At 48.4% G+C, this 25025-nt stretch overlaps 7 protein-coding genes across 7 annotated transcripts; 4 read left to right on the forward strand and 3 right to left on the reverse strand.

Annotated features, from left to right (window-relative positions):
• Positions 1-973: 973 nt before the first annotated feature.
• FOBCDRAFT_177377 (arginine biosynthesis protein ArgJ) lies at positions 974-2624 on the forward strand. The gene is made up of 2 exons (XM_031174372.3): positions 974-1469; positions 1525-2624. Exons 1-2 carry the CDS (start codon positions 1027-1029, stop codon positions 2438-2440), a joined length of 1359 nt encoding a protein of 452 aa, XP_031051157.1. The 5' UTR covers positions 974-1026; the 3' UTR covers positions 2441-2624.
• On the reverse strand, positions 2625-3595 carry FOBCDRAFT_257508 (Imidazoleglycerol-phosphate dehydratase-domain-containing protein). The gene is made up of 2 exons (XM_031174373.3): positions 3219-3595; positions 2625-3160 (listed from the first exon to the last, which is right to left on the reverse strand). Exons 1-2 carry the CDS (start codon positions 3487-3489, stop codon positions 2748-2750), a joined length of 684 nt encoding a protein of 227 aa, XP_031051158.1. The 5' UTR covers positions 3490-3595; the 3' UTR covers positions 2625-2747.
• Positions 3596-3819: 224 nt separating this feature from the next.
• On the forward strand, positions 3820-6280 carry FOBCDRAFT_155739 (uncharacterized protein). Its single transcript, XM_031174374.3, has 2 exons — positions 3820-4040; positions 4101-6280. Exons 1-2 carry the CDS (start codon positions 3944-3946, stop codon positions 5852-5854), a joined length of 1851 nt encoding a protein of 616 aa, XP_031051159.1. The 5' UTR covers positions 3820-3943; the 3' UTR covers positions 5855-6280.
• An 89-nt stretch (positions 6281-6369) lies between these two features.
• FOBCDRAFT_17717 (uncharacterized protein) lies at positions 6370-6944 on the forward strand. The gene has a single exon (XM_031174376.3). The coding sequence runs from the start codon at positions 6410-6412 to the stop codon at positions 6917-6919; it is 510 nt and encodes a 169-aa protein (XP_031051161.1). The 5' UTR covers positions 6370-6409; the 3' UTR covers positions 6920-6944.
• A 15-nt stretch (positions 6945-6959) lies between these two features.
• Positions 6960-9256, reverse strand: FOBCDRAFT_288876 (uncharacterized protein; the record flags this gene model as incomplete). Its single annotated transcript, XM_031174375.2, has 5 exons — positions 6960-7118; positions 7171-7767; positions 7815-8528; positions 8578-9090; positions 9146-9256. The coding sequence occupies 5 exons, from the start codon at positions 9254-9256 to the stop codon at positions 6960-6962; spliced, it is 2094 nt and encodes a 697-aa protein (XP_031051160.2).
• Positions 9257-9674: 418 nt separating this feature from the next.
• FOBCDRAFT_288880 (uncharacterized protein) lies at positions 9675-21688 on the reverse strand (the record flags this gene model as incomplete). Its single annotated transcript, XM_059611733.1, has 4 exons — positions 9675-10603; positions 10655-21337; positions 21386-21543; positions 21634-21688. The coding sequence occupies 4 exons, from the start codon at positions 21686-21688 to the stop codon at positions 9917-9919; spliced, it is 11583 nt and encodes a 3860-aa protein (XP_059464215.1). The 3' UTR covers positions 9675-9916.
• Positions 21689-22470: 782 nt separating this feature from the next.
• FOBCDRAFT_17741 (uncharacterized protein) lies at positions 22471-23519 on the forward strand. The gene is made up of 4 exons (XM_054703444.2): positions 22471-22716; positions 22770-22777; positions 22827-23253; positions 23305-23519. Exons 1-4 carry the CDS (start codon positions 22686-22688, stop codon positions 23349-23351), a joined length of 513 nt encoding a protein of 170 aa, XP_054559419.1. The 5' UTR covers positions 22471-22685; the 3' UTR covers positions 23352-23519.
• Positions 23520-25025: the final 1506 nt, after the last annotated feature.

Raw genomic sequence — 25025 nt, forward strand, 5'->3', positions numbered from 1 at the left:
ATTTCGCGAACCATATCCAACAATTACTTCAGCATACCTGTACCTTGCGTTCTTTGCCAAACCTTGATCGTAGTTGCTCCAGCTGTGTGAACCTTCTTGGCATGAGATTGGCAGTCACAGCTTTGCAATTTGTTCATGTGAAAATTCAGTTTCGTTGCCTACCTCCCTTTTATTTAAGGTAGAATTCCAGGTTGACTTACTCGCTCGCTAATCAACAAACTTGAGCTGTCTATGCCTAGAGTCATCTGGACTTTCCTCAGCTTAACATTTGCCCGTGGCGATAAACATAAATGTCAAAAAGATATAAGGTTTAGTGCTCCAGGAGGACCTACGATCAAGGTAGTTAAAGGATTCCCATTATAAACAAAGCTTCTTACTAGATGTCCTATCTATGAGATAAGGGAGGAATAAAACGTAGGACCTCAATCCTCAATGACAAAAGAATTTGAGCAAACTTAGGGGCCTATTTAATAAGTTTATTTTCGCATCTTCTTCTAGAGTCTGACGTTTTCTTGCTTCCCAGGGCCTGCCTGTATGGGAGAGCACTGTGGACTCACGCTTGTCACTGGATGCTGATTAACGGAACTTTCGACTTACTACAAGTTCCATTACCTCCACAGACTCGCCCGGTCCATAATAAGGAAATTCCTTTATTCAGGTTCTTGAGAGTATGCACTCTATTGGTGGCTGATTGTCTGGCATCCATACCAAGTACATATAACTCACTGCCTTACCTACTAAGTAGGCTCATCTCAGTCAGACTCTCACTTCAAGAGAATGAGATTTCACATGAGCTGTCGCTTCTTGCAATATCCTACTTTGTCATTAATTTAATATATAAAAACTTAAGGAGAAATGAAATAATTAAAGAACCGGTCATAAATGAGTCAATGGAGTCTTTTGGGTACTCCCAGCCACTGATCGCTGCGATACCGCACTAAGTAGGTAGCTTACAGTTCTATATCAAACCCCAGCGAAAATTCCCATTAACTACAGCATCAACAATACAAATCCTCAGTCGCCAAGATGATGAAGAAATTCGCTCGCGCCTACTCTTCGGCGTCAGCCACCCTTGGCTCAAACCCTGTTCCTCCTTCAAAGATTCAATACATTCCTACTTCAGGAAAATACCCCAAAGGCTTTATCGCTTCAGGTGTTTTGGCTGGTGTCAAACCTGGCAATACCAGCAAGCCCGACATCGCCCTCGTCACTTCTGATCGTCCCTGCGCCGCTGCTGGTGTCTTCACAAAGAATAAGTTCCAGGCTGCTCCTGTGACCTATAGCAGGAAACTTTTGCAGCAGAAGAAGAACGCGGGCCTGCGAAGTGTGGTTGTCAATTCTGGTAATGCGAATGCTGTCACCGGCACCGGAGGTCTTGAAGATGCTACCAGTATGGCCCGCACGACAGATCAGAGAGTTGGTGATGAGGACTCTACTATTGTTATGAGCACTGGAGTAATTGGTCAGAGGTTCGTTTCTTCGATTGGCTGAATTTGATGCTTCAGTGGCTCACAATTAATCCAGGCTGCCAATTCAGAAGATTCTCGACAAGATCCCCACAGCTGTTAGCAAGGCTGGTGGTTCTCATGAGAACTGGCTTGAATGTGCAAAAGCTATCTGTACCACAGATACTTTCCCTAAGCTCATGTCTCGATCCTTTGAGCTTCCTTCTTCTCCAGGCGTTGAGTACCGCATTGCTGGTATGACAAAGGGTGCAGGCATGATTGCCCCCAACATGGCGACTCTTCTTACCATCCTGGCTACCGATGCTCCTATCTCCCCTGATGTCATGCCCAATGTTCTTCGACATGCGGTGGACCGGTCATTCAACTCCATCACCATTGATGGTGACACTTCTACCAATGATACTGTTGCTCTTCTTGCTAACGGTGCCGCTGGCGGAAAGGAGGTCACTTCTGAGCAGTCTCCAGACTACCAAGCCTTCCAGAAGCTCCTCACCGAGTTCTCTGTTGACTTGGCCAAGTATGTCGTCCGAGACGGTGAGGGTGCTACCAAATTTGTTACCATCCGTGTCGTCGACAGTGCTTCTGAGGAGGCAGCCCGTGAGATTGGTCGATCCATCGCCAAATCCCCCCTCGTTAAGACTGCTCTGTACGGAAAAGATGCCAACTGGGGCCGTGTCCTTTGCGCCACCGGATATGCTCTCATTTCTCCTCCTGGCCAACCTGTGAATGACGTTCCTGAGATTACTCCCGAGCGCACCAATGTCTCCTTCGTCCCTACCGATGGCTCAGCTGAGCTGAAGCTGCTCGTGGACGGTGAGCCCGAGCAGGTCGACGAGAAGCGAGCATCGGAGATTCTCGCCATGGAAGATCTTGAGATCGTTGTCAAGTTAGGTACAGGCGACAAGTCTGCTGTGCACTATACCTGCGACTTCAGCCATGACTATGTCACTATCAATGGTGACTACCGAACTTGAGGGTTGCTAAGAAGGAGTTGACGATCTTATCAAAAATATAGCCTGAATTGCATGTCTACATGAGCCGATCTGTGAATTTTGATATGATTAACAAGATATCTTGTATGGATGCGTAACGAATGCGGCATGCAGGGTCTTGAGGAGACATGCCAGGCAACGCATTGTAAATATTTCCAGAAGCCTGTTATGTGACATAGGTCATATATTCACTTATATCTCAAAGTCTGATTCCTGCATTCCTATCAATAGCAGGTCTAGTTCTAACCAAAACCAAGTATTTATCCGGAACTCCTAAGCGACTATTCCCTTACGCACTCAGAGTACCCTTGGTGCTAGGCACCTCACCCTCTTTACCAGGTATCCTTGTGGTAGCAGCCTTGATAGCAACAGCAAGAGCCTTGAAAGCACTCTCGGCTCGATGGTGGTCGTTGTCACCGTGAAGACAGTGAACATGCAGCGTAACACGAGCACCCTGGGCAAAGCTCTGGAGACAATGAGGTACCATCTCGGTGCTGAGCTGGCCAAGCCACTCTCGCTTCAGACCGAGGTCAACAACGCTGTAGGGACGGTTGGAAAGATCGATGACCGCGCGAGACAGGGCCTCGTCAAGGGGAGCATAGGCGTAGCCGAAACGGGCGAGACCAGCAGGAGTGCCGAGAGCCTGGGCGAAGGCATAACCAAGGGCGATGCAGACATCTTCGGCGGTGTGGTGGTCATCAACTAGAGATATCAAGTCAGTCATTTGACATCCCTCTGTGGCGGTTGAAGGGCAACGAACTGTGAAGATCACCCTTGCAGTTCAGAGCAAGACTCCATCCAGCATGCTTAGCTAGAGCATGAAGCATATGGTCAAGGAAACCAATTCCTGTGTTGACAGCGATCTTCTGCGACTTGCTAGCCTGAGAAGCATGGCTATCTCCATCGTTGAGAAGACGGGAGTCAGTGTCCGGAGGGAAATCGCCGCCGTCAAGGTTAAGAGCAAGCTGAATCTTGGTCTCGTTCGTATCGCGGGCGAGAGCAGCCCATCGAGTAGGTTGAGAAGATGCCATTTCTGCGAGTAGATTGGTATAGTTGTACAATTGAATGTTTCTCGGGTAGTTGTAGACTTTTAAAACTTGACTGCATGACGGGCTCCTGTATCGGCGAGTGCCAAATTGATGGCTCCTGATACGCTACAAATTCAACCCCGCCAACTTTTTAGTCGCCTCTGACAGAGGCAATGGTCGCTGTAAGCTACCCCGCCGTTGATGGAGGCACGCCCGCTGTGGCTTCTTAGAACGCCCTTCACACGCTAGGCTCTAGTGGAGGCGCGAACAACGGCTGGGCGGGCTTGCGGTGAGATTAGATTCATTGTTGACTTTTGGTGGGATGTTGATTGACGTTATTCCAAACAAACCACCTCCATTCTCAAGACCAACCCCATATCGCAACACGCCGAGCCACACATAAAGCGAATACCTGAAGATTGGGCACAGCACTCAATGAACTGCGAATAAATCAGGAATGGAGAATTTCTTGAGGGAATGGAGGCAAGATGCCCTCAACAAGGCGCAATATGAGTCGGCCATATTTATCGGCGACAAGCTACTTGCACTGACTAGTTCGTGATATACTGATATAAACAACCTCTTTTCCATTGCCTAACAACATATCTCGATAGATGACGATCAAGACGCCTTCTGGCTCGCCCAAGTCCACTTCGCGACAGGAAACTACACACGCGCCCAAGCATTTCTCTCCAGCCAAGACCTCATCGCCAGAAACCCATCATGTCGCTATCTCGCCGGTCACTGCCTTATAAAACAGTCTCGCTTCGATGAAGCCCTTTCGATTCTCGGCGATCGCAACCCAACGCATCTCATTGCCAATGGCGCGAGTAACAAGCGCAAGACTCAGCCACGCCATGGACGACGTCGCGATCCAGCTGCTGAGGAGGAGGCTGCTAATAGGAGATATGAAGCTGCTATGTGTTTTCTGCGTGGTATCTGCTACGCTAAACAGAACGCTTTTGATCGCGCAAAGGAGTGTTACAAAGACGCTGTGCGAATCGATGTCCAGTGCTTTGAGGCGTTCCAGCAGCTTATGAACAATTCGTTATTGTCGCCTGACGAAGAATGGCAGTTCCTTGAGAGCTTGGACTTTGATTCCATTCATGTCTCTGGAGATGTGTCGTCTTCACAGCAGGCTGCCGACTTTACTAAGATGCTCTACACGACGCGACTGTCCAAATACCGCAACCCTGCAGCTTTTGAGACAGCATACGACTCTCTTTCGACACACTACCACCTTGCATCAAATCCAGACCTACAGCTTGCTCGTGCGGATCTTCTCTATACGCAATGTCGGTACCGGGATGCTCTGAATATCACAAATGGGATCCTACAGGAAGATAAGTACAACTTTAGTGTGTACCCGGTCCATCTGGCCTGTTTGTTTGAGCTGAAAGAGAAGAATCTCCTCTTCTTGATTGCCCACGACCTGGCTGATAGTCACCCTGAAGAACCATGTTCGTGGCTCGCAGTTGGTATTTACTACTTTTCGATTGGCAAAATCCCCGAGGCACGACGATATTTCAGCAAAGCGAGTATGATGGACGCGCATTTTGGACCGGCATGGATTGGATTCGCACACACTTTTGCGGCAGAGGGCGAGCACGATCAAGCAATTTCGGCCTACTCAACAGCAGCGAGATTATTCATGGGAACACATTTACCCCAAGTCTTTTTGGGCATGCAAAATCACGCTCTCAACAATATGACACTTGCGGAGGAGTTTTTGAAAACAGCCTATGGCCTTTGCAAAACGGACCCCTTACTCTTGAACGAAATGGGTATCGTGAAATATCACCAAGACAAACCCAAGGAGGCAGCACAGTACTTTACAGCAGCGCTTAAGATCGCTGATGATATGGATAGCGACCCTTCGGCTTGGTTGGCTGCGAGGACAAATCTTGGTCACGCTTTCAGACGGTTGAGACACTTTAACCGAGCGCTCGCCGAGTTTGATGAGGTGCTAAGACAAGGAGGCAAGGATGCGGCCATTTTCAGCGCGAAAGGGCTTATTCTCATGGAACAGAGCAAGCCTGAGGAGGCAGTGGTTGTTCTTCATGAAGCGCTGGCGATCAATCCGCAGGACAGTATCGCAACAGAGTTGTTGAACAAAGCGCTAGAAGAGACAGCATTGATTGATGGTGCGGCAGAGTCTGAAGCTGAGGACCTCTTGGACTTTGAGCGCACGTTGGGACAACGGAAGCATGATGCAGCCGTCAAGGTCAATGGGGGTCGAAAAACAGCAGGGAGAACGGAGAAGGGTAAGGGAAGATTGCGACGAACAAGACGAATGACGGTTTTGGAGGACGAGGACGGTTCGCCTGAGAAGGAGGGTAGTATGATGGAGATGAGCGATGATGAATAAGGATACCAGAGAGTAGACCCAGAAGGCATAGCAAGCATAGCATTGGGATGGGGAGATTATCATATGATTGGGATAGGTCTAGGCGTTTGTGGTATGATACGCATTGGGGAACATGACATGGTTTTGAGTTAGTGAGTGTATGAGCGTACTCTGTCTCCTCCGTATGAGAAGCGACAATGTATGATATTTTGTATATGATATCACTAATCAATTAGGTAGTACTGAATTACTATCTCGCACTCGGATCTCGCATAATATCCGTAAAATAAGCTCTGGCGGAGTAACCGGCACGTTAATCCATCCGGGCCGTCGCATCGGGGAACCAATAACGGGGTGCTTATTCAATCAAATCCCTGAAGCAATCATGGTCGATGGAAAGACGGAGCTGAAAGAAGAGCGAGTGCTTTTGGCGTCTGAAAGTGGAAGTGGCTTGATGATATGACGCGGCGTAGAATGTATATAAGAACAAAGCATTGGACGTCAGCTTATACAATATCTGATACTCTTCACTCTTTATTTACTTGGTGTTATAAAAAAGAAAAAAACAAAAAGAAAATGTCACGATTCTTTCCTCATACTCCCTATGCAGAGGATCAGCCTCTTGCACGAACAATACTCACAACACACGTTATCGCGCGAGCGATAACACTAAGCTCAATCATCGCAACGGGCATAACAACAACACGTCACTTCGTCCCCTTTCTCCGCCCAAAAACTCCAACTTTAACATTCTTCCCACGTCTCATCCGCTCTGCATCAACAGGCGCAGTCGCAGCGGTTGGTGTAGGAGCTCTCATGACAATCAGTCGTATGCGTGGAAGAGAAGAAGTTGAGTGGCAGGATCGAAGTTGGAGATTACTTGAGAACCGAGGTCAGCTTGAGACTGATGACTGGACTGCTATAGGCGCCGGAGCTGGGGCTTTGATAGGGGCCAATGCTCTAAAGGGCTGGAGAGGTGCGGTTGGAGGACTGGGGCTGGGAAGTATGGGGGGAGCTTTGGCATGGATGGCTTGGAGATTTGGTGTGAATGGGGGCAAGTTTCCCAAGAAGGAGGAGGATTTGTAACTTGTATTGTCTTTGTATACCCCATGTTTATCTAGTATCTCTACAACTTTGCTTTAACTTGATCGATCTCTTCAATCTTCTGGAACTGATAGAAAAAGTCCAGACTCTGAGGGTTCAACAACGTCCCGCTTGGCTTGATATTACTGCCCGATATGATCTGCTTGACTGGAAGTTCGACCTTCTTACCGTTCACAGTTGTCTAAACATCATTAGTTTACTACACATTATCAGTTGTGAGGGCAAATACTTACTGGAATATCAGGCACCTCAAAGATATACTTGGGGACATGCCTCTTCGTCAACTCCTTAGCGATCCTCTCTCGGATCCTACTAGCGAGTTCAGCGTTGAACTTGACTCCTGGTTTCATCAGCAGGAACAAAACAACGCTCTCATCATGGTCTTGAGGTCGACGCTGGCCTACGCAGAGACTCTCTGCAACCTCCTTTGCAAAGCTTCCCTCAAGCACAGCGTAGATGTCCGCACTTCCAAATCGAATTCCACTTGGGTTCAAAACTCCATCTGAGCGGCCGAGAATATGAATATGACCTGTTTGTGGGTGAACTGCTGCAAAGTCGCCTTGTGACCATACATTGGGGAATCGATCAAAGTATGCTGAAGTGTACTTCTTTCCTGGAGCGGGAGTTGTGTCGTTCCAGAGATAGAGAGGGACATTGGGGAACGCTGCAGTTCCGACCAAGTCTCCCGGTTCACCATCAGGAACCGGTGAGATCGGTTTGTCAAGGTCTGGAGAGGATGGATAAATTGCCATCGGTGTTCCAATAACTCGTCCTGGACATCCACCGGCGTAGATGGGAGATAGAGGATTCTCCATGACAAAGCAGGCAGCCTTGGTAAAGTCAGCAATTGTAAGAAGACGTTGGATAGGAGACTCACAATATCTGTACCGCCCGAAAAGTTGGCCAACTTGATATTCGTTGGAAACGCCCCATCATAGAACCAGTCGAATACCTGCTCCTTCAACACCATTCCCGTACTCTGAACAGCCGTCAGACTACTCAGATCTGCCTCTTTCTGAGGAACTATCCCTTCTTTCATAAGCTCACCCAGCCATCTTGGACTAATTCCTAAATTCGTAACACGCTGCTCCTCTACGATCCGTAACAGCACAGAACGGTCTGGTACAAAAGGCGAACCATCATAAAACACAGTTCGTCCACCAAAAGCAAGTCGAGTAACGCTAGCAAGATACATGATCCAGCCTGTAGTAGTATACTGAAGCGCAACATCCTTGGGGGTGATTTCGCGATGAAGAATAGCCTCTTTAGCCACTGAAACTAGAATTGGACCAACGCCGTGGACGATGGCTTTTGGTGTTCCTGTTGTTCCGGAGGAATAGTAGACTACCATTGGGTCTTGAAAGCCAACTCTTTCGATGGGCGGTGGAGTTGAAGGTGCGGATGAGAGGAAAGACTCGAGACGTTGTGTCTTGGGGATTTGAGAAGTATCGTGAGGAGAGTCGAAACGTTGAACGATGATCGCGCCTTGGAAAGAAGGGCATTCTTTCATTCCTTCGACAACTCCCTTGATCTTATCGCGAAGATCGATGACTTTTCCATTATAAAGAGCCCCATCATCAAAGAAGACAAACTATTCAGGTCAGCATTGATCATAAGTTTGGTGGTATCAAAGAGCTCACCTTGGGGTCAATCTGAACAGTCCTCTGCAACAACCCTCCAACGCCCATATCCGTCGAGCTACTGCTAAATAACCCCCCAAGCCAAGTCGCAGCCAGAAACACAACAAGTGTCTCAACAGCATGAGCACCAACCATAACGACTCTATCTCCCTTCTGAACACCTCTCTGCTTCAACGCACTCGCCAGCTCTCCCACTCTTCTCCTCAACTCTCCCCAAGTAACATTCTTCACAGAGGAATCACCCTCTCTGACTTCTGTGATAGCGATAGTATCATCTTCTTTGTGAAGCGTTGAGCGCTCGCCTGGTGCACCGCCTATGGCACCTGTCCAGAGGAGATTCTCGGCGTAGTTGATGCGAATACCTGGGAACCAAGCGGGAAGTTTTGTGATTGGGATTGATTCGTCTACGACGTATGAGTAGGAACCCTCGTGGATCCAGTTTTGAGAGGCCCAGAGTTGAGCGTAGAAGTCGCTGCGCTTAGAGACGGACCATTGGTATAAGTCGTTGAATGTCTAATGCGTGTTAGTTGTTTACAACATGGTTCTCACATTTAAATCCATATAATACCTTGAGATTAAGTCCATGTAATTTGTTTGCCTCTTGCATAAATGCCCACATCGCCGTGCTCTTGGGATTGGGGTGTTCCCAGACCTTTCGAGGTGTCTTTGTTAGATCCATTGTAATATGTATTTCAGTCTTGTAAACGTTGCTTCCTAGAACCAACTCAAATTATAGATGAAGACCAAGGACTGAACTACGGTGACCACAAGAGACTGCATTAAATACTCCAAGATAAATGTCCGAGGTAACTTGACCGACGCGGCAACGCCTCTGCCGTGCTCTATCGTGCGGGGTTCCGTCCCCGACATATTCGTCCTTTCAGCTATGACCTAACTTGGACTGAGATAGGTTGTGAAACTTTGTCGATCTCGTCTATACCTGCATGACAGGAAGCTAATAAGCTCCTGTTCCGAGCCGAGGCTTGTGGGGAACCCTGTAACTCTGTCACCATCTTTGGTTGGCTGGTGTTGAGAATCAACATCACCATTGCACATTCTCACTATCATGCCAGTAAACAGTTGCATAATTAAGTAGAGTAGAAATTACAAACTCTCAGCTGCTAAAATTTGATAGCAAGACAAAAACTGCTACTTCATGCTAGGATATTGCATCTTCACCATTTTGGGGTCATATCTGCCCTCCCTGTAACATCGTACATACAAGATACACGCTCTCTCAAAAACCCCCAACGCCATGCTTAAAGTCCCAAGACCATGCCAGCCATCTGCACACCTATCTATTCTCATTTTCCTCCAAGTATAAATATTAACCTGCTCCTTACAGGTATGGCATCCACAGCGCATCGCACTGTGCCAGGTTCATAGGATTGACTGCCTTGGCGATGGCGTCAATCACTGTCTGGTTCGCAGGCAGGTTACCAACAGGGCTGTGCGCTAGGCTGAGTGCCCGCTTGACAATCGATTCACTGTTGACCTGCACAGAATCTCGAAGTTGGCCCTCTGTAATTACTCCATTCCTGTGGCTGCCAGTAAACCAGAACAGCATCTCATCACGCACGAGAAGCGTCAAGGCGTGCTCCAGTTCGTATTCAGGCTCCGTCAAGCATCGCGCGATGGCCATCAGCGAGCATGCAAAGATACCTTCAGTGGCAAGTGGTCCCATCAGAGTTTGAAGGTTAGGCGTGAGTCGGAATGGCACCGGTTCAGGGTTGTGGAAGAAGGGTTTGTTGGCGCTCATGTAAGACATCATTTCAGACCCCCAAACCTTACCCGTCGCCCTTGATATGTTGATCTTCTGTGGGTATCGGTTGTGCATGTACATGATGTACGTGATGAATGTCAACGCCGCAAGCTGGTACGAGAACTGGCGGCGGAATAGCCAGAACTCGGCAAACTGTGGGAACACCTTCTGGAAATACTCTATTGCCACTGTTGATGGCACCCACTTCTCCTGGATCGCGTTGAATACCTCCAACCGAGCTGTCGCTGCCTGCTCAGGCTTGTTCTGTTTATTGTTAGTTACTGCGAAACCATGTTGGTGTCTGTGGCAACTTACAGAGCTCTTGCTCTCAAGGGCTCCACGAAGCTTCTCCATAGTGAATAGCACAGGGTCGTCCTTCGACATGCCCATGTTTCGACAATGATCCTCATATACTCCCTGTAGTGTAGTGTAGGATGTATCTTCCTGCACAAGTCTGATATGAGGTGCAAAAGGAACCATGATTGGTATCGTGAACTGCAAATCACGACGTCGACTCTCCTTCTTGCGGCCCAATGTTTGGTTAAGCGACCGGAAAAGCTGCAAAATGCGCTCCTCTCGTCGGCAGTGTCGAGCTGCAGGGTGCTGAATAGCCCATTTGTGAATACTTCCATCATGTCCACGCATTTTGATGCGGCGGTAAGAAGCGCTGATAGATCGAACAAGGTCGATGTTTGGAAGGAAACGATCGATGCGGATGAAGTCTTGATTCTTGTCCTTGTGCTGCAAGTATTGACCAGGAACCTCCACCTCATCGAATTTGCCATACCTAAATTCACTTAGATGAGGAGAAAAGTTTTCAAGAAAGGCGCGAGGTATTCGGTGATCCAGCTTTTCCTCAAACTTATTCCGCCAGCGGCGCAGCTTGTAGATATACTCGTACATTGTTGGCTTGACCGTAACGAAATCCGCCTCGAATGACTTCTTGATGTGACTAGGCAGGATTGTTTCAGCAAAACGAGTGATGTTGGTTTCGGTCGCCGCTGGGAGCTTCACATTCTTGGCGAAAGATGGCGGTGTTCGACTAACGTAGGCCAGAGCATCGTTAAGAAGAGCAACAATTAATCGGTATGCGTCTTCATCAGGGGGACACTTGAAATTCTTCTGGATCTGGTCCACCATAGTCTCCATTGAAAGGGCCAGCAGAGGGAAAGCAGTCTTGAGGACTGACATGACCTCTTCTGTGTAATCCCACGGAGGCTTCTTCTGAGGCTGCCCTGGCTGTCCAGGTTGAGGGGTGGCCTTTTGTGCGGCCTTCGAAGGATCAGGTGTTTGCCCGTTGGTAGGTGCGGGAGTACCTGCGGCGTTGCTGCCGTTCGCTTCACCCTCCGCCTTGACCGGGGTTCCATCAGTCGCATTTGCAGTGCCTGGTCGTGATGATGCTGTGCCAGGTCTGGGGGGATCCTGCTTTGTCATGGATGGTGATGCGCTCGCCTTTCCATTGGATGCCACAGATTGTGCGCGTTGTCGTGCTGTTCTGTCTCGGGCTTCTTGATTCTTCTTTATAACGAGAAGATCCTCTCGGTTGGTTCGAAGCTGGAAGTACAAAGCCTGGGGGTAGGACTTTGCGATCTTCAGCAGCAACTGGAAAACACGAGGAGCTTCCTTGTGGCCGAGTCCCGTGATAAGTTGTTGGATGAAAGTAATCCAATACCACACCGGTGTTTCGCCCTTGAAGTCATCAAAGCCCAACGCGATCGTGCCCTTGGCGTCATCCAAGCTGAGGAGCCACAGGATTCGTGCAAGGAGCTTGCGAGACTTAGCATTCTTGTAGCTTCCCGCAGCTTGCAAGTACGAGGTCAGTGCTTGTCGTGCCGCATTGAGGTCAGTCGGGTCTTCCTTGAACTTGCGGTCGTTGAAGTAGCCCCATTCCGCCCAAGCTTTGGCGGCACCGATGTCAAAGTATAACGCCGTGCCATAGGCCGAATCGGCCTCATCCTTTTGCTTGAGCTTCTCCAAAAACATTCCCTTGAGGGTGTAGAATTCGGCTTTCTGAGACGGGCTAAAGTAGTTGAGGTTTGTATTGTTGATAACATCCAAACCACTCGAGAGCTCTTCGGGGTTTTCATAATGGCATTTGGCCTGTTCACGAAGTTTCAAGAAGGCTTCCTGAATCTCAATATTAGGCAGCGTATAAATGCGGCTCAATTGATTGATGCAAACATCAGGAAGGTTATGCTTGCGAGCGACATGGGCGAACCTATTGATAATCCAGGCAGTCTCGTGGTAACCGCGATAAGCAAACGAACTAGCTCCACCGGCGTTTTGCTGTCCTTGTTGAGGAAGCAATTGTAGGTACGTCTGGTTGATGAGGCTGAATATATGCTGTCTCCAGGTGACAAGATCTTGCCAAGCAGTGATATCATCCCACACATTCGGGAGTCGATCGCGCCAAGCACCCAGCAGTAACTTGAGTTCGCCAGATTTGACATCCAAGTTTGTCTGGTTGGTATTCGCAAGACTCTGGCAAATGACACTGGCGTCGTGAAGCTCAACCAATTGTTGGAAGTTCTGAAGAAGTGGAACGTGGGCATTGGTCAGGCGCTCGGGCAACTGGTGCCATTTACGGATTGAGAGCTGAATTGCCTCATCGCAGACGCGAGCGAAGTCCGTGCTGGCCTCTTTCTGATTGTGAAATTTGAGAAGTGACATGAAAGATTGGAAGAAAGCTCTGCGGGGTGTAGGGGCGTCCATAACACCCTTGATGATATTATCCAAAGCCTCGCGGTGTTGCTCATCCTGCCACATCTCTGTGTTCCGCCAAGCGCACTCGAGAAGGAGATCTTGGAAATTTTCATGCTTAGCGAAATCCTGAAGAATCTCCCACTGTTGCAGCTTCTGTGCACAAAGAACCCAATGATCCTCCCAAAGCATGTACTCGGCTTGGGAGAAGGGGATCACACCAGTTCTGGCCTTGATCTGGGCATTCTCATACAGCTTCTGGGCCTTGTCCCACATGCCGTTCTGTTCGTACGACAGAGCAGCATTGGTTTCAACAAATTGACAGCGACGCCTCCAGGTGCCGTAGAACAGATCGTCTTCTTGAAGTGAAGCGTAAAGCTCGACAAGAGCGTCGAGGTTGCTTTCTCGCACCGTAGCGGAATCGACCTGCGGTTTAATGGCAGAGTTCTCAAGTTGAACCAAGGCAGTATACCAAGCATCGTAGGTCTTGGCCTCAAATTTGAGGACATGTGGTGGAATCTTACACTCGGGCCAAGTCTTTGCAGCGCCGTCGAGGATTGACTGAATGACGTTAGGACGCTTGTCAATTTGCCGACTATGATAATCCTTTGTGAGCAAAGCAACAATGCCGCGTTCTAGATCAACTCGGTCATCCTTGGCTACAGACGACCAGTAGATTGGGAAGAGGGTTACCCAAAGGTTGTGGGCGAGTTGGGAATCAACATGCTGAAGCTGCACCAATGGTTCGATGACGTCCTTCACCTTGATGTCTCCTAGTTCCGACATGAAGCGACGATGAGTAGCCATGAATGATTCGAACTTGTCATCGATAATCACAGTAGGCTCCCGAGCCTCCATCTCCTTCGTGAAGATGGTGAGCAGGCGAGAAATCGGCAAGGTCCTGAAGTCGTTTTGGTATAGTTGGATATTGGCGTTCGTCTCGACAGCTCCAAGCAGCAGCTGTGTAGCCTGCGCGAGCCAGTATGAATCTGAGAGTGTGTCCCAGTTCTGAGAGGTAAGAACATAGGACAGACGTGCACTGGCCGACTTGGATAAGCTCTTATCAAAGATAGCCATGAAGCGATTACGCATTTCAACATCCGCTGCACGAGTACCGATAAGGAATGCATGCTCCATGCGAACAGTCAGTTCTGTGCGGGTAATCTTGGGGTCCTCGTAGATGCGAATAACAAGGTCCAGGAACTTGGATAACATGGTTGGGTCTTGTCGATGTTCAAATGAGAGCATCTTATGAAGAACAGCCGTCTTCTCCTTAAGTGTTGGCCATGTTCCTTCTGATCGGAATACCCATCCCTCAACCATGTTCAGTATCTCCTCACAAAGTTCAATCGACATGGACTTTTCAACCAAAGTTGCCAGGACGCTGAGGAAAGGTCGTCGATTGTCACCCAGCACTTCCATCCGCAGCGCTACGACCTGGATTTCCTTGATCATAATCTTGGTTTGAATCTCAAGATCGTAGGCCGACATTTCTCCGCTTGGTGTGTTGGGGTCCTGGTTCCTGTTAACACCAGCTGCCTGATTTGCAATCGCATTGTAGTGTTGGACATGTTCTCTCGCATGTTTGGATTGGAGAGCCTTCATCAGAGAATTAATATGCTGATCAATTACGTTCGGCTTTCGCTGACCAAGAGACCACAGAATATTAACACCTGAAGTAAAGTTGCTGCTGTTCATTGCTTCTGTTGCGACTTGTGACAGGTAAGCAACAATCTCAGATGTTTGTGTCTCAGTTTCACCGTCGGCATCAGCGTCCTCCATAGGTGTGTCGTCCGGTACGGAGTCCAGGATGCGTTTGACAATCGATCGGAGTTCACGGTTGTCGTCAAACTTCTTGTCGGAAAGATGAAGGCAATCTTGGATTTCAGGGTTTTCTGATTTGAGGCACTTCTCCAGGACTTTCTGGATAGCTGGCATGCTCTTCTGGATCCACTCATCTGACTTGGAGTTGAGCACGATACGGACCACTTGAAGAGTGTTGATGATGTTGGTCAGGAATTTGTCATCAAACTTCTCCTTGTCTGTAGGATCAGCCGTAAGAATAGTTTGTGTTCGCTCGCTCGCCAAAATAACTTGAGTTACATTAGGAAAGAGGTCGAGATCGAGGTCACCCCAGTATTGTGGCTGCACCAAGTTGTAGAGGAGTTTCATGGCTTTCTTGCAGAGATCAGTCAACGCAAGAGGGACTGGGGGGATTGACGATGAGACATGATCCCGGGGTTTCGCGGAAGGAAGTTCGTAGCGTTCATTCAACTGAGCAATGAACTCAACAAGATACTTAATCATCTTCAGTCGGAAAAGAGGGGGGATCTGATACTCCGCACGGCCAACTGGCTGTGAAGATGTATTCGCCTGGTCAGACTCCAACTTTCTCTTCTTCGTGTTGGGAGACTGGGAAAGGGACCTCGCCCCAAAAGCTGCCGACTTTCCTTCAACTCGCCGTTCTTCCCATGTCCAGATAAGCCACATCATGTTGAGGCAGAGCCTCTTGGACTCATGTGACGCATTTTGGGGAGTGGCGAGCTTCCGTAGAGAACTGATCATCAAGGTGATGTATCTATCACGAGCTTCATAAAATAGATCAGGATGTCTAACAAGGAAATGGTAGATACTCGTCATCTGCTGGGCATTTTGTCCTTCGTCAACAAGAACACGCCGGGGGGCAATGGCCCAAGCCGCAACGCGCTCGTTCTGGCCAGTTCCACATCGTTTCGGTAGCATAGGGGCAATGAGTTCGAGTGCTTGGGTAACCAAGGCGCGCCCCTCGTTCTGATTGGCTTTGAGGAGAGAGAGGTATACCTGAGTGACAATCTTTGGAGGTGTCTCATAATGAGCGATGAAGTATCCAATGACTACGTAAGCAGCATGCTTGTTGATGACATCCTCAAGACGAATGAAAGTCCATCCGAACTTGATGATATCTTTCCGGGCATCCTGGAGGGGTGTGTGATAGTATTTAACCAACATTGCCGAAAGCTGCAAAACCTCATAGCGAGTGTGATCGATGCCGGGCTGAGCTTGGTCGTCCGTTGTCGACTCCGGTTGAACCTTCCAGATCTTGCTGCTTACTGCATCAATGACAGTTCTATCCATAAGTCGAGGGGTCCTGTTCTGATCGAGCTGTTTCCAGTTTCGCATAACGTCCATCGCAACGATTGGGTTAACGATATAATGCAAGAGGAAATGCTTCATCTTGTTTGAAGCAGACTTCCCAGCATAAGTATCCAGGCACCGGAGGACAATGGTCTTCCAGAAGTCAACAGCATCACTGCAGATTATTTTCTGGTAAATGAAGGAGAACAGCTCCTGGGTGATCCGTAGCTCATCAGATGTCACGCATTCGATCAAGTTGAAAAGAGGGTCCAAGTCTTTGGGTGCCCTTTCAAGAGACTTGACGAGGATAGTCATTAGCTCTTCAGCTGCTTGGTAAGCAGGTAATCGGAGATGTGCAGGAAGGGTGTGTTGTCGAAGATGTGTTTCCAGTTCCTTGCCAATACTCTTAAGCCAGTCGAGATGCTCCTTTTTGTCCATCCACTTCTCTGCGCTGGGGAAATGGCTGAGAGACTCAAATATGTGGATCGCGTTCACCATGGCAATGAACTTGGCCTCATTGTTTTGGCTGATAAGCTCATTGCAACGGGTAATGAGACCGTCAAGGTTCTCAATTGCGACCTCTCGCAAAGCACTACTATCAGCATGTGCAAGGACCTGGGCCAACAGCCGGCCGTATTTGAGGTCTTCGACTTTGCCAAAAAGATAGGCCCAGATTTCCTTTGGATATCGATTCATGTATCTGTAAATAGGCAGGCGGAAAGGGCTCAGTTGAGTTCTGCGCAATTTCTCCTCTAAACCAAGAAAGCAATCGATCAATCGTTCCTTAAAGGCTTCAGCGGGAGCAGGAAGCAGATGGAAAATGGTCAATATAGCAGTGATGATCTTCATCTGTGGGTGTTGGTCGAAGAAAGTAAAGGATATCTGTTGCAAGGCACTAGGCTCGACGATGGAGTCGATCTGTTCTAGTAAGCGAGCACCGATCTCGACCTTAAAATAAGAAGTAAGCAGCTTCAGCAACCTAGACAAATTGTCGAGTCCTGCCGTGCTCAAGCGTTTAGGATCCGAGAGGCTCTGCAGCACTGGTCGCAAACCTCCCTGTAGAAGCTCCTTAGGCAGGCGTCTATCTACCGATAAGACAGACTTTAGGGCATCATTCGCTGCAATGATGGTAGGTTTTGACTCTGAATACAGGCATTTGAAAAAGACACTAAGAATCTTGGTCTTAGTCGGCTGGTTGGAAAATTCCTCAAACGTCATTGCAGTTGTAAGAAGCTTAATACATGAAACACGAAGGTTGACAATGTGCTCATGCGTACGGAACTCCGCGGGCTTGTTAGCAAGAGATTCGTCGCTAGCATCCGCAAGGGCCAACGACTCCATCAGAAGACGGTTTAGGTTCTCATCAAATGGGACCCAGTCGTTCTTCAAGCTCATATGGTACGTCATGGCATTGATGTAGCCGATCTGAATACTGAAGGGCAACGCACGTAAAGGTTTGGCAAAGATGGGTTGCAGAATCTTGTCCTTGCAGGGTTCCAACAGCTCCCAGACCTCACACTTTGCCGCTGTCGCGATGAGTTCCAGCGAGTGTTTTGCGGTCTCTCGAACATGCTTGTTCATATGGTACAGATCGTTGCCAAATTGTTGACAAATCTGGGAAAGTCGAGGCTGCTTGAGTTGAGGGTTTTGCGGCTGCCCTGGTTGTTGTGTGATGGGCAGCGTGTCCTCTTTCGTTATGTCCTTGGTGATGCGCTTCAAGAGCACCTCCAAGCTAGTTTGAGCGAGGCAACGCGTCTTTTCAGGAAGATCCTGGGGCATGTCCTTGACCACATAAGTAAGTGCACGGATGAACTCAGTTTGCTTGGATGTGATCCACGTGTCGCCCAGATCAAGTTCAGTAAGCAGGTAGTTGATTCCCAGACTACCGCCAGTTTTGGTGAACCACTCTTCTTCATAGCAACTGTGGCAGAAAGTACTGCTTAGATGACTGAAGAAAGGAAGTTTGCCAACATCGCTTTCTGAACCAAAGATAATTGCCGTAGCGTCATACATCTCACGAATGGCACTCTTGCCCGCCTCGCGCACATCAGGGTGATCAGAAGCCAGCGACTCAACAATGGCGTCTGAGAGATTACGCGTATCGATGTGCAAAGGGCCCTCGCCAGCGTTAGGGTCGAAGGGGCTGAATGTGCGCTTCAAATCCACCAAAGCTCTGCCAATCTCAATGATCGCGAAGTGCTTGCAAACGTTGAGCAAGAAGGTGCTGGCTTCATCCTTGAATTCAGGGAAGGAATGGGCAAACATGATGGCCTTGAGAAGCCGTTTGACGACCAGATCTTCGCTCTCCTTCTTCGGAATGGATCGCTCACGGTCTGAGATCTCAAAATTGGCAGTATTGATCTCATACCTTCTCGCAACCAGATCTTCAGCTTGAAGTCGCAAAAGACGCGGGAGGTCATCTGGCAGCTGATCATAACCGATTCGAAGTTTGAGCTGTGCCTTGATCAAATGCAATGCTTGCTTCTTATAGTAACCATCATATTGTTTGTTGTGGTTATTCTTGGTTGCCTTTGGAAACTCCATTAACTTCTGGATAGCAAAGTCAATTCCCATGTCAGCAGGGAAGGCTCTGTCCTTCTTAGAGCCCAGAAGTCTCAGATCAAAGCTCGAGGGATCATCAGCATACTCCCTATAAGTAAGCGGCACAGCACTAGTCATAAACTTCCTGTTTCTCCCACCCAGTTTACCAAGAATTCGCATTGTGGTATGAGCGTGAAAGTGGCTGTAAGGGTGAGGTTTGAGATGGTCAAAGAGAGCAGTCATCAGCTCATCGATAACAGGTGCCATAATGGGATCAAGATAGTCGGCTGTTAGGTTATCAACACACAGCTCCAGTGTTCGCAATCCTTGTCCGACGAGATCCGTGCCTGCGCGTAGAGCAACGACGAGTGGACGCATCAGGAAGCTGAGGTGCGGTAACAAATGACTAAGCCGAGCCGGGACTGTGAGACAGAGCTCCACGTAGAGGTCGCGCTCAGATGGCTTTCGTGCAGCCATGAGGAGATTGTTCAGCACATCCAGGAGCATTTCAAGCAGAGGGAGAATTTGCTTGTACAGCTGCTCGAATTTTCCACCACCAATGCTGCGAAACAGCGAGCGAAGAAGGAGAAAATAGTTCATTGGCTCTTCTGCCTTTGTTGACAACTCGATGGATTTCGTGACAATGTTGACAACGTGTGGTAATAGCACCTGTTCATTCTGGTTGGCGAATAGGGTAACGGCCATGAAAGCCAGCTTGAAGAGCCTCAACAGAATGGATGATTTCTTGACATCTGCAGAGCCGACCTGATCGATTCGCTCCATGAGGAATTGCAGAAGCATACCGCAAAAGCTAGGAGAAGTCGCCTCGCTAGCGAGAAAGAATTGGGGTATATGTAACAACGCTGTATGTTCAAAGATCATATCGTAAAGGTGCGGAATCTCCTGCTGGAACACCTCGTGAAAAGTAGCGGGATCAATGGCATGGAAAACGGTGGCAAAGGTCTCAAGAAGGTCCTTCTCCTCCTTGCTACATGAAACCATGTAGAAGTTGGCCATGTATTCTACTGGCGACATGTACTGGGACTCCGCTGCTGGCTTCTCAATCTCGTAGTATCTGAAGACATACGCGCCCTCTCGGAAGAGCTTAATGATAACCTTAACCTCTTCAGCTGTGAAACCATAAGAAACATCCTGCCAGTGCGTGGGAGCATTTTGAGCGTCAATAGGTGACCCAACGTTGCATGTCCTCAACTGGTAGAAGGTGTTCTTTAGGCCTGTCATTAAATTTCGAAAGAGGAATTTGTTATCAACGACAGGGTCAGCACCTCGATCTCGTGGGTTCGACGTCTTGATTGGTACTGCAGAAAAGATGTCGGTTTCATCCCAGTCGGGGGGACTGTCCTTGTCTGCTAAATATGTCTCAGGGGTGCCAGCCTTCATCTGTTCACGGTACAGAGCAGAGAGCTTAACAGCATTGGGGTATTGCCGGTTCATGGCAGCAAACTTGTCGGCAATTGCGTTCAGAATCATGATCAGATAATGTCGTGCATCCACCTTGTTGGGTAATTTCGCTATGCATTCTGCCATATTCAAGAGAAGCTTCGCGCTCATTGTCTGAAAACTTGTACCGGGGAAATTATCCTGCAGATTCCTAGTGTAGACCTCAACAGTCTTCCTAATCTGTTCTGGCTTCAAAGAGTCTCGGACATGGTGGATAAGATCTGCAAGCATGCTGTATGCTAAAGGTCGCATCGTCTCGTGCACCGTCAATCCATCACCAGTGAGTGTCCGCTCATCCAGGAGCTCATCAATCTTGGGAATAAAGATCTTGCGGAAATTATAATTGATGATATGGCGAATCGCAACGATCAATTCCTTGCGTGTGCCGGATTTCTCTCTAGGGCAGTCTTTCAGGAGACGCAAGACAATATCGGGGAGTCGAGGCAAAAAATCATTCAAATGCGAGGCGTATTGCCGAAGGAGATATGCCAAGAAGCTCATCGTTTTGACTTGAGCAGTAATGAAATCGGCAAATGCCACCCGGTTCTTGATAGCAGGGCTCACTCCCGTATGAATGGTTCCTTTGGCAGCAGCATCGGCGTGCGCTTGCTGTTGTGCTGAAGCTTGGAGGCACAGCACATTCTGAATGAGAGGGACGAACTTCCGAACGTTCTGCTGCACCGTGTTTCGGTAAACCTGGAATATGGACACCACAATAATGGGACACTCGGAGAGAACCTTGAAGGAATGCATGCCCTTCAGCAGGGGGCGGTTCTGTTGCTGTGTATCGGTACCAAGATCGTTAACGGAAGCGACTGGTGAGCCTGGCCTTGGGGACTGGAAGTTCGTCTGCGAGTTGCCAGGGGTTGAGGGCGCTCCTGGTTGCGATGGCGCATTATGGGGTGCATTGTCAAGCTGCTCTCGAACGACCTTCTCCATTTGCTCGAAAAGCTCTTGAATGAGAGTGAGGAAGAGCTGTACTTTGCCCTGTAACACCTTGTGCTGGTGGCGCATAATGTCTGATATTATCTTCACACATATTGTCGCGTTCTCTTCGTTGTCTGTTCGTACAAGTTGCATCAACAAATCGACTGTCTCTTCGGCGTGGGGTTCGAAGGGTTCAGGAGGAGCGGGCTGGGTAGGTAATCGGTGAATGACCTCGAGGATGGCCATTCGAAGTTTCTGCCGCACGTTAGCAGCAGGTTGATCCTTTGGGAATTCCAAACTGACCTGGTCTGGTGAGTTGCTTTGAAAGATGCATGGTCCGCGTAAGATGGTAAAGAAGATGGGCATTAATCTCTTTAGGAATGGCGGGTATATTTGACCACTGGTATAGTGATCTAAGCTATCGCGCAACGTAGTTGCAGCTTCAAGCTTAAGTCTAACATCTAGATTTGGAGCTCGTCAGTGGCCATGATCACAATATTGCAGACATGCGACAGCAGTTCCGGCGGGGTTGATTTCAAGTGTATTCGTACCGATATCAGTTGCGCTGAGTCGCTTAACGACATCATCTATAGTGGTGCCCGACATGGCTGCATTATCGGCGAAACTCCATCCGCAGAGGTGTCGGTATGATGCCGGCCCTTTAAACTTGAGGGCAGGAAGATTGAGTTAGGGAGCTGCTTATTGCGACCGATATCGTGTCATTAACAACGAACGAAATAAAAAGGCCAATGTGTAGGATCTTTCGTAGCAGTCTCTGGAAGTTTAGGGCGTGATGTCGGCGAGGCAATCTGGAGGATTCGTGGTGGTTTGCGATGGGTGATAGGTGTATGGTCTTGCTAGGCAAGCTTGAAAGTCGAACTTGACGTGAAGGGCTGTCGCGTTGAAAATTACGAGAACGACTATGCTGGGGGGTGCAGCCGCCAATTCCTCAGACGCTAACGCCGTATTAACATTTGACCGGCATTAGCTTCACTTTTTGGCCAATCATGCTTGACTTACTCCCCAGGGCTGAGCGCGGGCATGACCGTATCTTATCTTATATCTTATCTGTTCCTCCTCGACGACCATGTAAGACAAGGACGAGGACAAGCAAATTGTGCTACATTGTTTAGAATGCTTGATTCCGTAATTTGGGGTTTATAAACAACAAGAACTATTTGCCTTGTATAGGATATGGAACAGCTACATGTAACATATTAGCGAAACCAATTTCACAACTCAATATGCTTGTCAGGCAAATAATAGCACAGAAAGGGGAATTCGATACAGAATTCCTCATACGTGCTGATTGCCCCACTGATTACGGTGCGCTTGATAACCTCAGCTCAGGGATAGGGTAACGGAGGATGATTCACTGATCAAGCAGACATCAACCCAACTCGCAAAGGTTTTCCCTAGTTATAACTCTACTCTCCTCTGTGGACTATATATTAAACTCTATTCTTTCTCGTCAGGCTAAACTCCTCTGTCACAAATCATCCGCACCACATTTCGCTACGCAATCTTGTAACTGGGTTATCACATCCATCTACATAGTGACTCAAACACACGATATTCTCACCTCAAACCAAACCCCGAGAAAATGAGTGGCGACTTTACGGCTTTCTTCTATGGTGAGTGATGTATCTTAAGACTCCTTGAACCGTGTTGACTAAAGCTTATGCAGGCACCCTGGTGGGTTTACAAGTCGTTTTCGAAATCGAGTACTAATCTATTACCTCAGATGGCTCCCGAGGTGTTCTTCACTGTCTGCTACGGCAATCGTGACCCTCCCAAGGCCATCAAGGACATGCACACATTCACTCCCGCTATCCTAGACGGCTACTGTCGCCACAGAGTTGAGTCTGCGGATTACCCTGCAGTGGTCCCCGAGAAGGGCCACACTGTCCTTGGCATATATGCCACTGGACTGACTGACGGCAACGTTGACAAGCTCGACATGTTTGAGGGATCCGAGTACTTCAAGGAGAAGGTTAAAGTCAAGCTTCTCAACAAAGACGGAACTGCCCCTGAGAAGGGGGAGGCCAAGGAGACTTTTGTCTACGTTTTCAACAACCCCGATCACCTTGAGAAGGGCGAGTGGGATTTTGAAGAGTTTCGAAAGTCGAAGATGAAGAACTGGACTCGCGCTGGTCTGGGTTTTGGCGAGGGTAAGTTTATTCAACCATGCTCAGGTGCTTATACTAATGATACGGATGCAGACATCCCCGAAGGAACCGCCAATAATGAGTGGGATGAGTGGAAGTAAACACCTGTTTCTGTAAGCGCTTTCCCAGTATCAGAGGTCAGTCGCTTGCTTGGTTGCAATGGATTTGCCTTAGAGCGGTGAAGAATAGAGACACTGGCACCAGCAAACCGGTTGGCGGAATGGGCCTCATAGATAGATGATATAGTCGTACGAGATGAAATAGACAAATAATTATCTCTAAAGAGTTTCGCAAGCGCCCGGTTGTGCCAAGAATTGGACAACGCATCGTAAAGTAATTCATAACTGCAGGTCTGACGTTGACCTTGTGCCGACAGAGCGTTGGGACTCATTAAGCCATGGGCGGTTAAATTGTCCCAGGCTGCCGGGACGCACCTGTCCACGGGCTATCGCAACCTTTATTTCAGTATACTGAAGATGCATGTATGTATCCGGTTCCTTTAATGAAGGATATAAGCTAGAGTCTCAACTTTGCCAGATTTAGTGCATCTTTGCAGATGATACAAGTTCGCAACGCATTAGGTCTACCTGCTGACGAAACGTTGCGGCGAATCCTTTAAGTAACAAGTGTCGAGAAGCTTCCTTTCCAGTGCAAGTTGGAATTAGAATTATCAATAAGTGTATAGTGGCAAAGAGCCTCGTTCTGTATTAATCTATGTGAAATGTGGCTGATGGTTCCCGGTGGTTCTCTCCGAACGTGCTTGGGTCAAGGGTTACAGGTGGAAATCCTCCTCGTTGTCCGAGAGGAATATGGCTTCACGCCACCTGTTTACGCGGCTGCTATACCCGGCCCTGTTCGTTATGTTTGAAACTTAGGACAGAGACTAATAAGATCGACAATGTTCAATTGGCCTAACGCGTGGATATTTGATGGAGAAATGTGGTCGGTGCTTTCATGCGGATTCTCAAGTTGAATCTCAACCATGGTTGTCGTTGTCAAGTTTTACAAGTACGAGCTGAGTGAGGATCATCTGAACTCCGAGACCCTTTTTAAGACCCTGGACCTTGGTAGATATTATGAGAGAATCGCCGTGTTTCGTCTGATACCACCCCTGTTTTTTTTTCCAGGTCTGTTTGTTGGTTGGGCTGCATGAGCTTCTAGTCACGAGAATGGCTGAAAAATCGCCTAACCTAGACAGCTGTCACTGAAGATATATCGGCGACTATACGCGATTCACCATTGGTGACCGTATGTGAGAGTGTCGAAAACAACAACAACAATACTATTTCGAGCTGTCTGCATATAGTGCCGTCAGCCCTAAAGAGAGCTGTATCTGGCGTTAATGTAACACGGCGATTGGATCTCATCATGCGCCTGCCAGATCCAATAGAGGTACAAAACATCAAATTTCTGGTTTCGGATCTTGTGAAGCGTGCTCTAGACGCAAGCGTCATCTCACCTTGGCCTCAAAAAGAAGTTAGGCACAAAGCCTCTGTCGATAGACCATACGCTAAGAAGACTTGTAAGTGCTATCACTCACTGTAGCTGACCACTCAGCCTGCCACGTTGGCTAGGAAGAAGTTTCGGTTGCCTCCGGGCGCTACACATATTCCCAGCTTTCCAACCAACATGAGATCTCTCAATCCCACTCCAACACCAACACCACCTCTCATCCAAACTCGAAACACCAAAACACCAAGACGCGAAACATCATGACAACTCCCTGCAGAAATTCTCAGAATGAGGCCTTTATCCGCAACTTACGCAAGGCGCCC

Source organism: Fusarium oxysporum, chromosome II (assembly GCF_013085055.1).
Source record: "Fusarium oxysporum Fo47 chromosome II, complete sequence".
In the NCBI taxonomy this organism is placed as follows: Eukaryota; Fungi; Ascomycota; class Sordariomycetes; order Hypocreales; family Nectriaceae; genus Fusarium; species Fusarium oxysporum.

Bases quoted from the DNA above. Each gene is read 5' to 3' on its own strand.
- FOBCDRAFT_177377 (XM_031174372.3), top strand. From the start codon at position 1,027: ATGATGAAGAAATTCGCTCGCGCCTACTCTTCGGCGTCAGCCACCCTT. The intron at 1,470-1,524 runs GTTCGTTTCTTC...CAATTAATCCAG, and splicing joins ACTGGAGTAATTGGTCAGAG to GCTGCCAATTCAGAAGATTC.
- FOBCDRAFT_257508 (XM_031174373.3), bottom strand. From the start codon at position 3,489: ATGGCATCTTCTCAACCTACTCGATGGGCTGCTCTCGCCCGCGATACG. The intron at 3,161-3,218 runs GTTCGTTGCCCT...TGATATCTCTAG, and splicing joins CTGCAAGGGTGATCTTCACA to TTGATGACCACCACACCGCC.
- FOBCDRAFT_155739 (XM_031174374.3), top strand. From the start codon at position 3,944: ATGGAGAATTTCTTGAGGGAATGGAGGCAAGATGCCCTCAACAAGGCG. The intron at 4,041-4,100 runs GTTCGTGATATA...ATATCTCGATAG, and splicing joins CAAGCTACTTGCACTGACTA to ATGACGATCAAGACGCCTTC.
- FOBCDRAFT_17717 (XM_031174376.3), top strand. From the start codon at position 6,410: ATGTCACGATTCTTTCCTCATACTCCCTATGCAGAGGATCAGCCTCTT.
- FOBCDRAFT_17741 (XM_054703444.2), top strand. From the start codon at position 22,686: ATGAGTGGCGACTTTACGGCTTTCTTCTATG. The intron at 23,254-23,304 runs GTAAGTTTATTC...ATACGGATGCAG, and splicing joins TGGTCTGGGTTTTGGCGAGG to ACATCCCCGAAGGAACCGCC.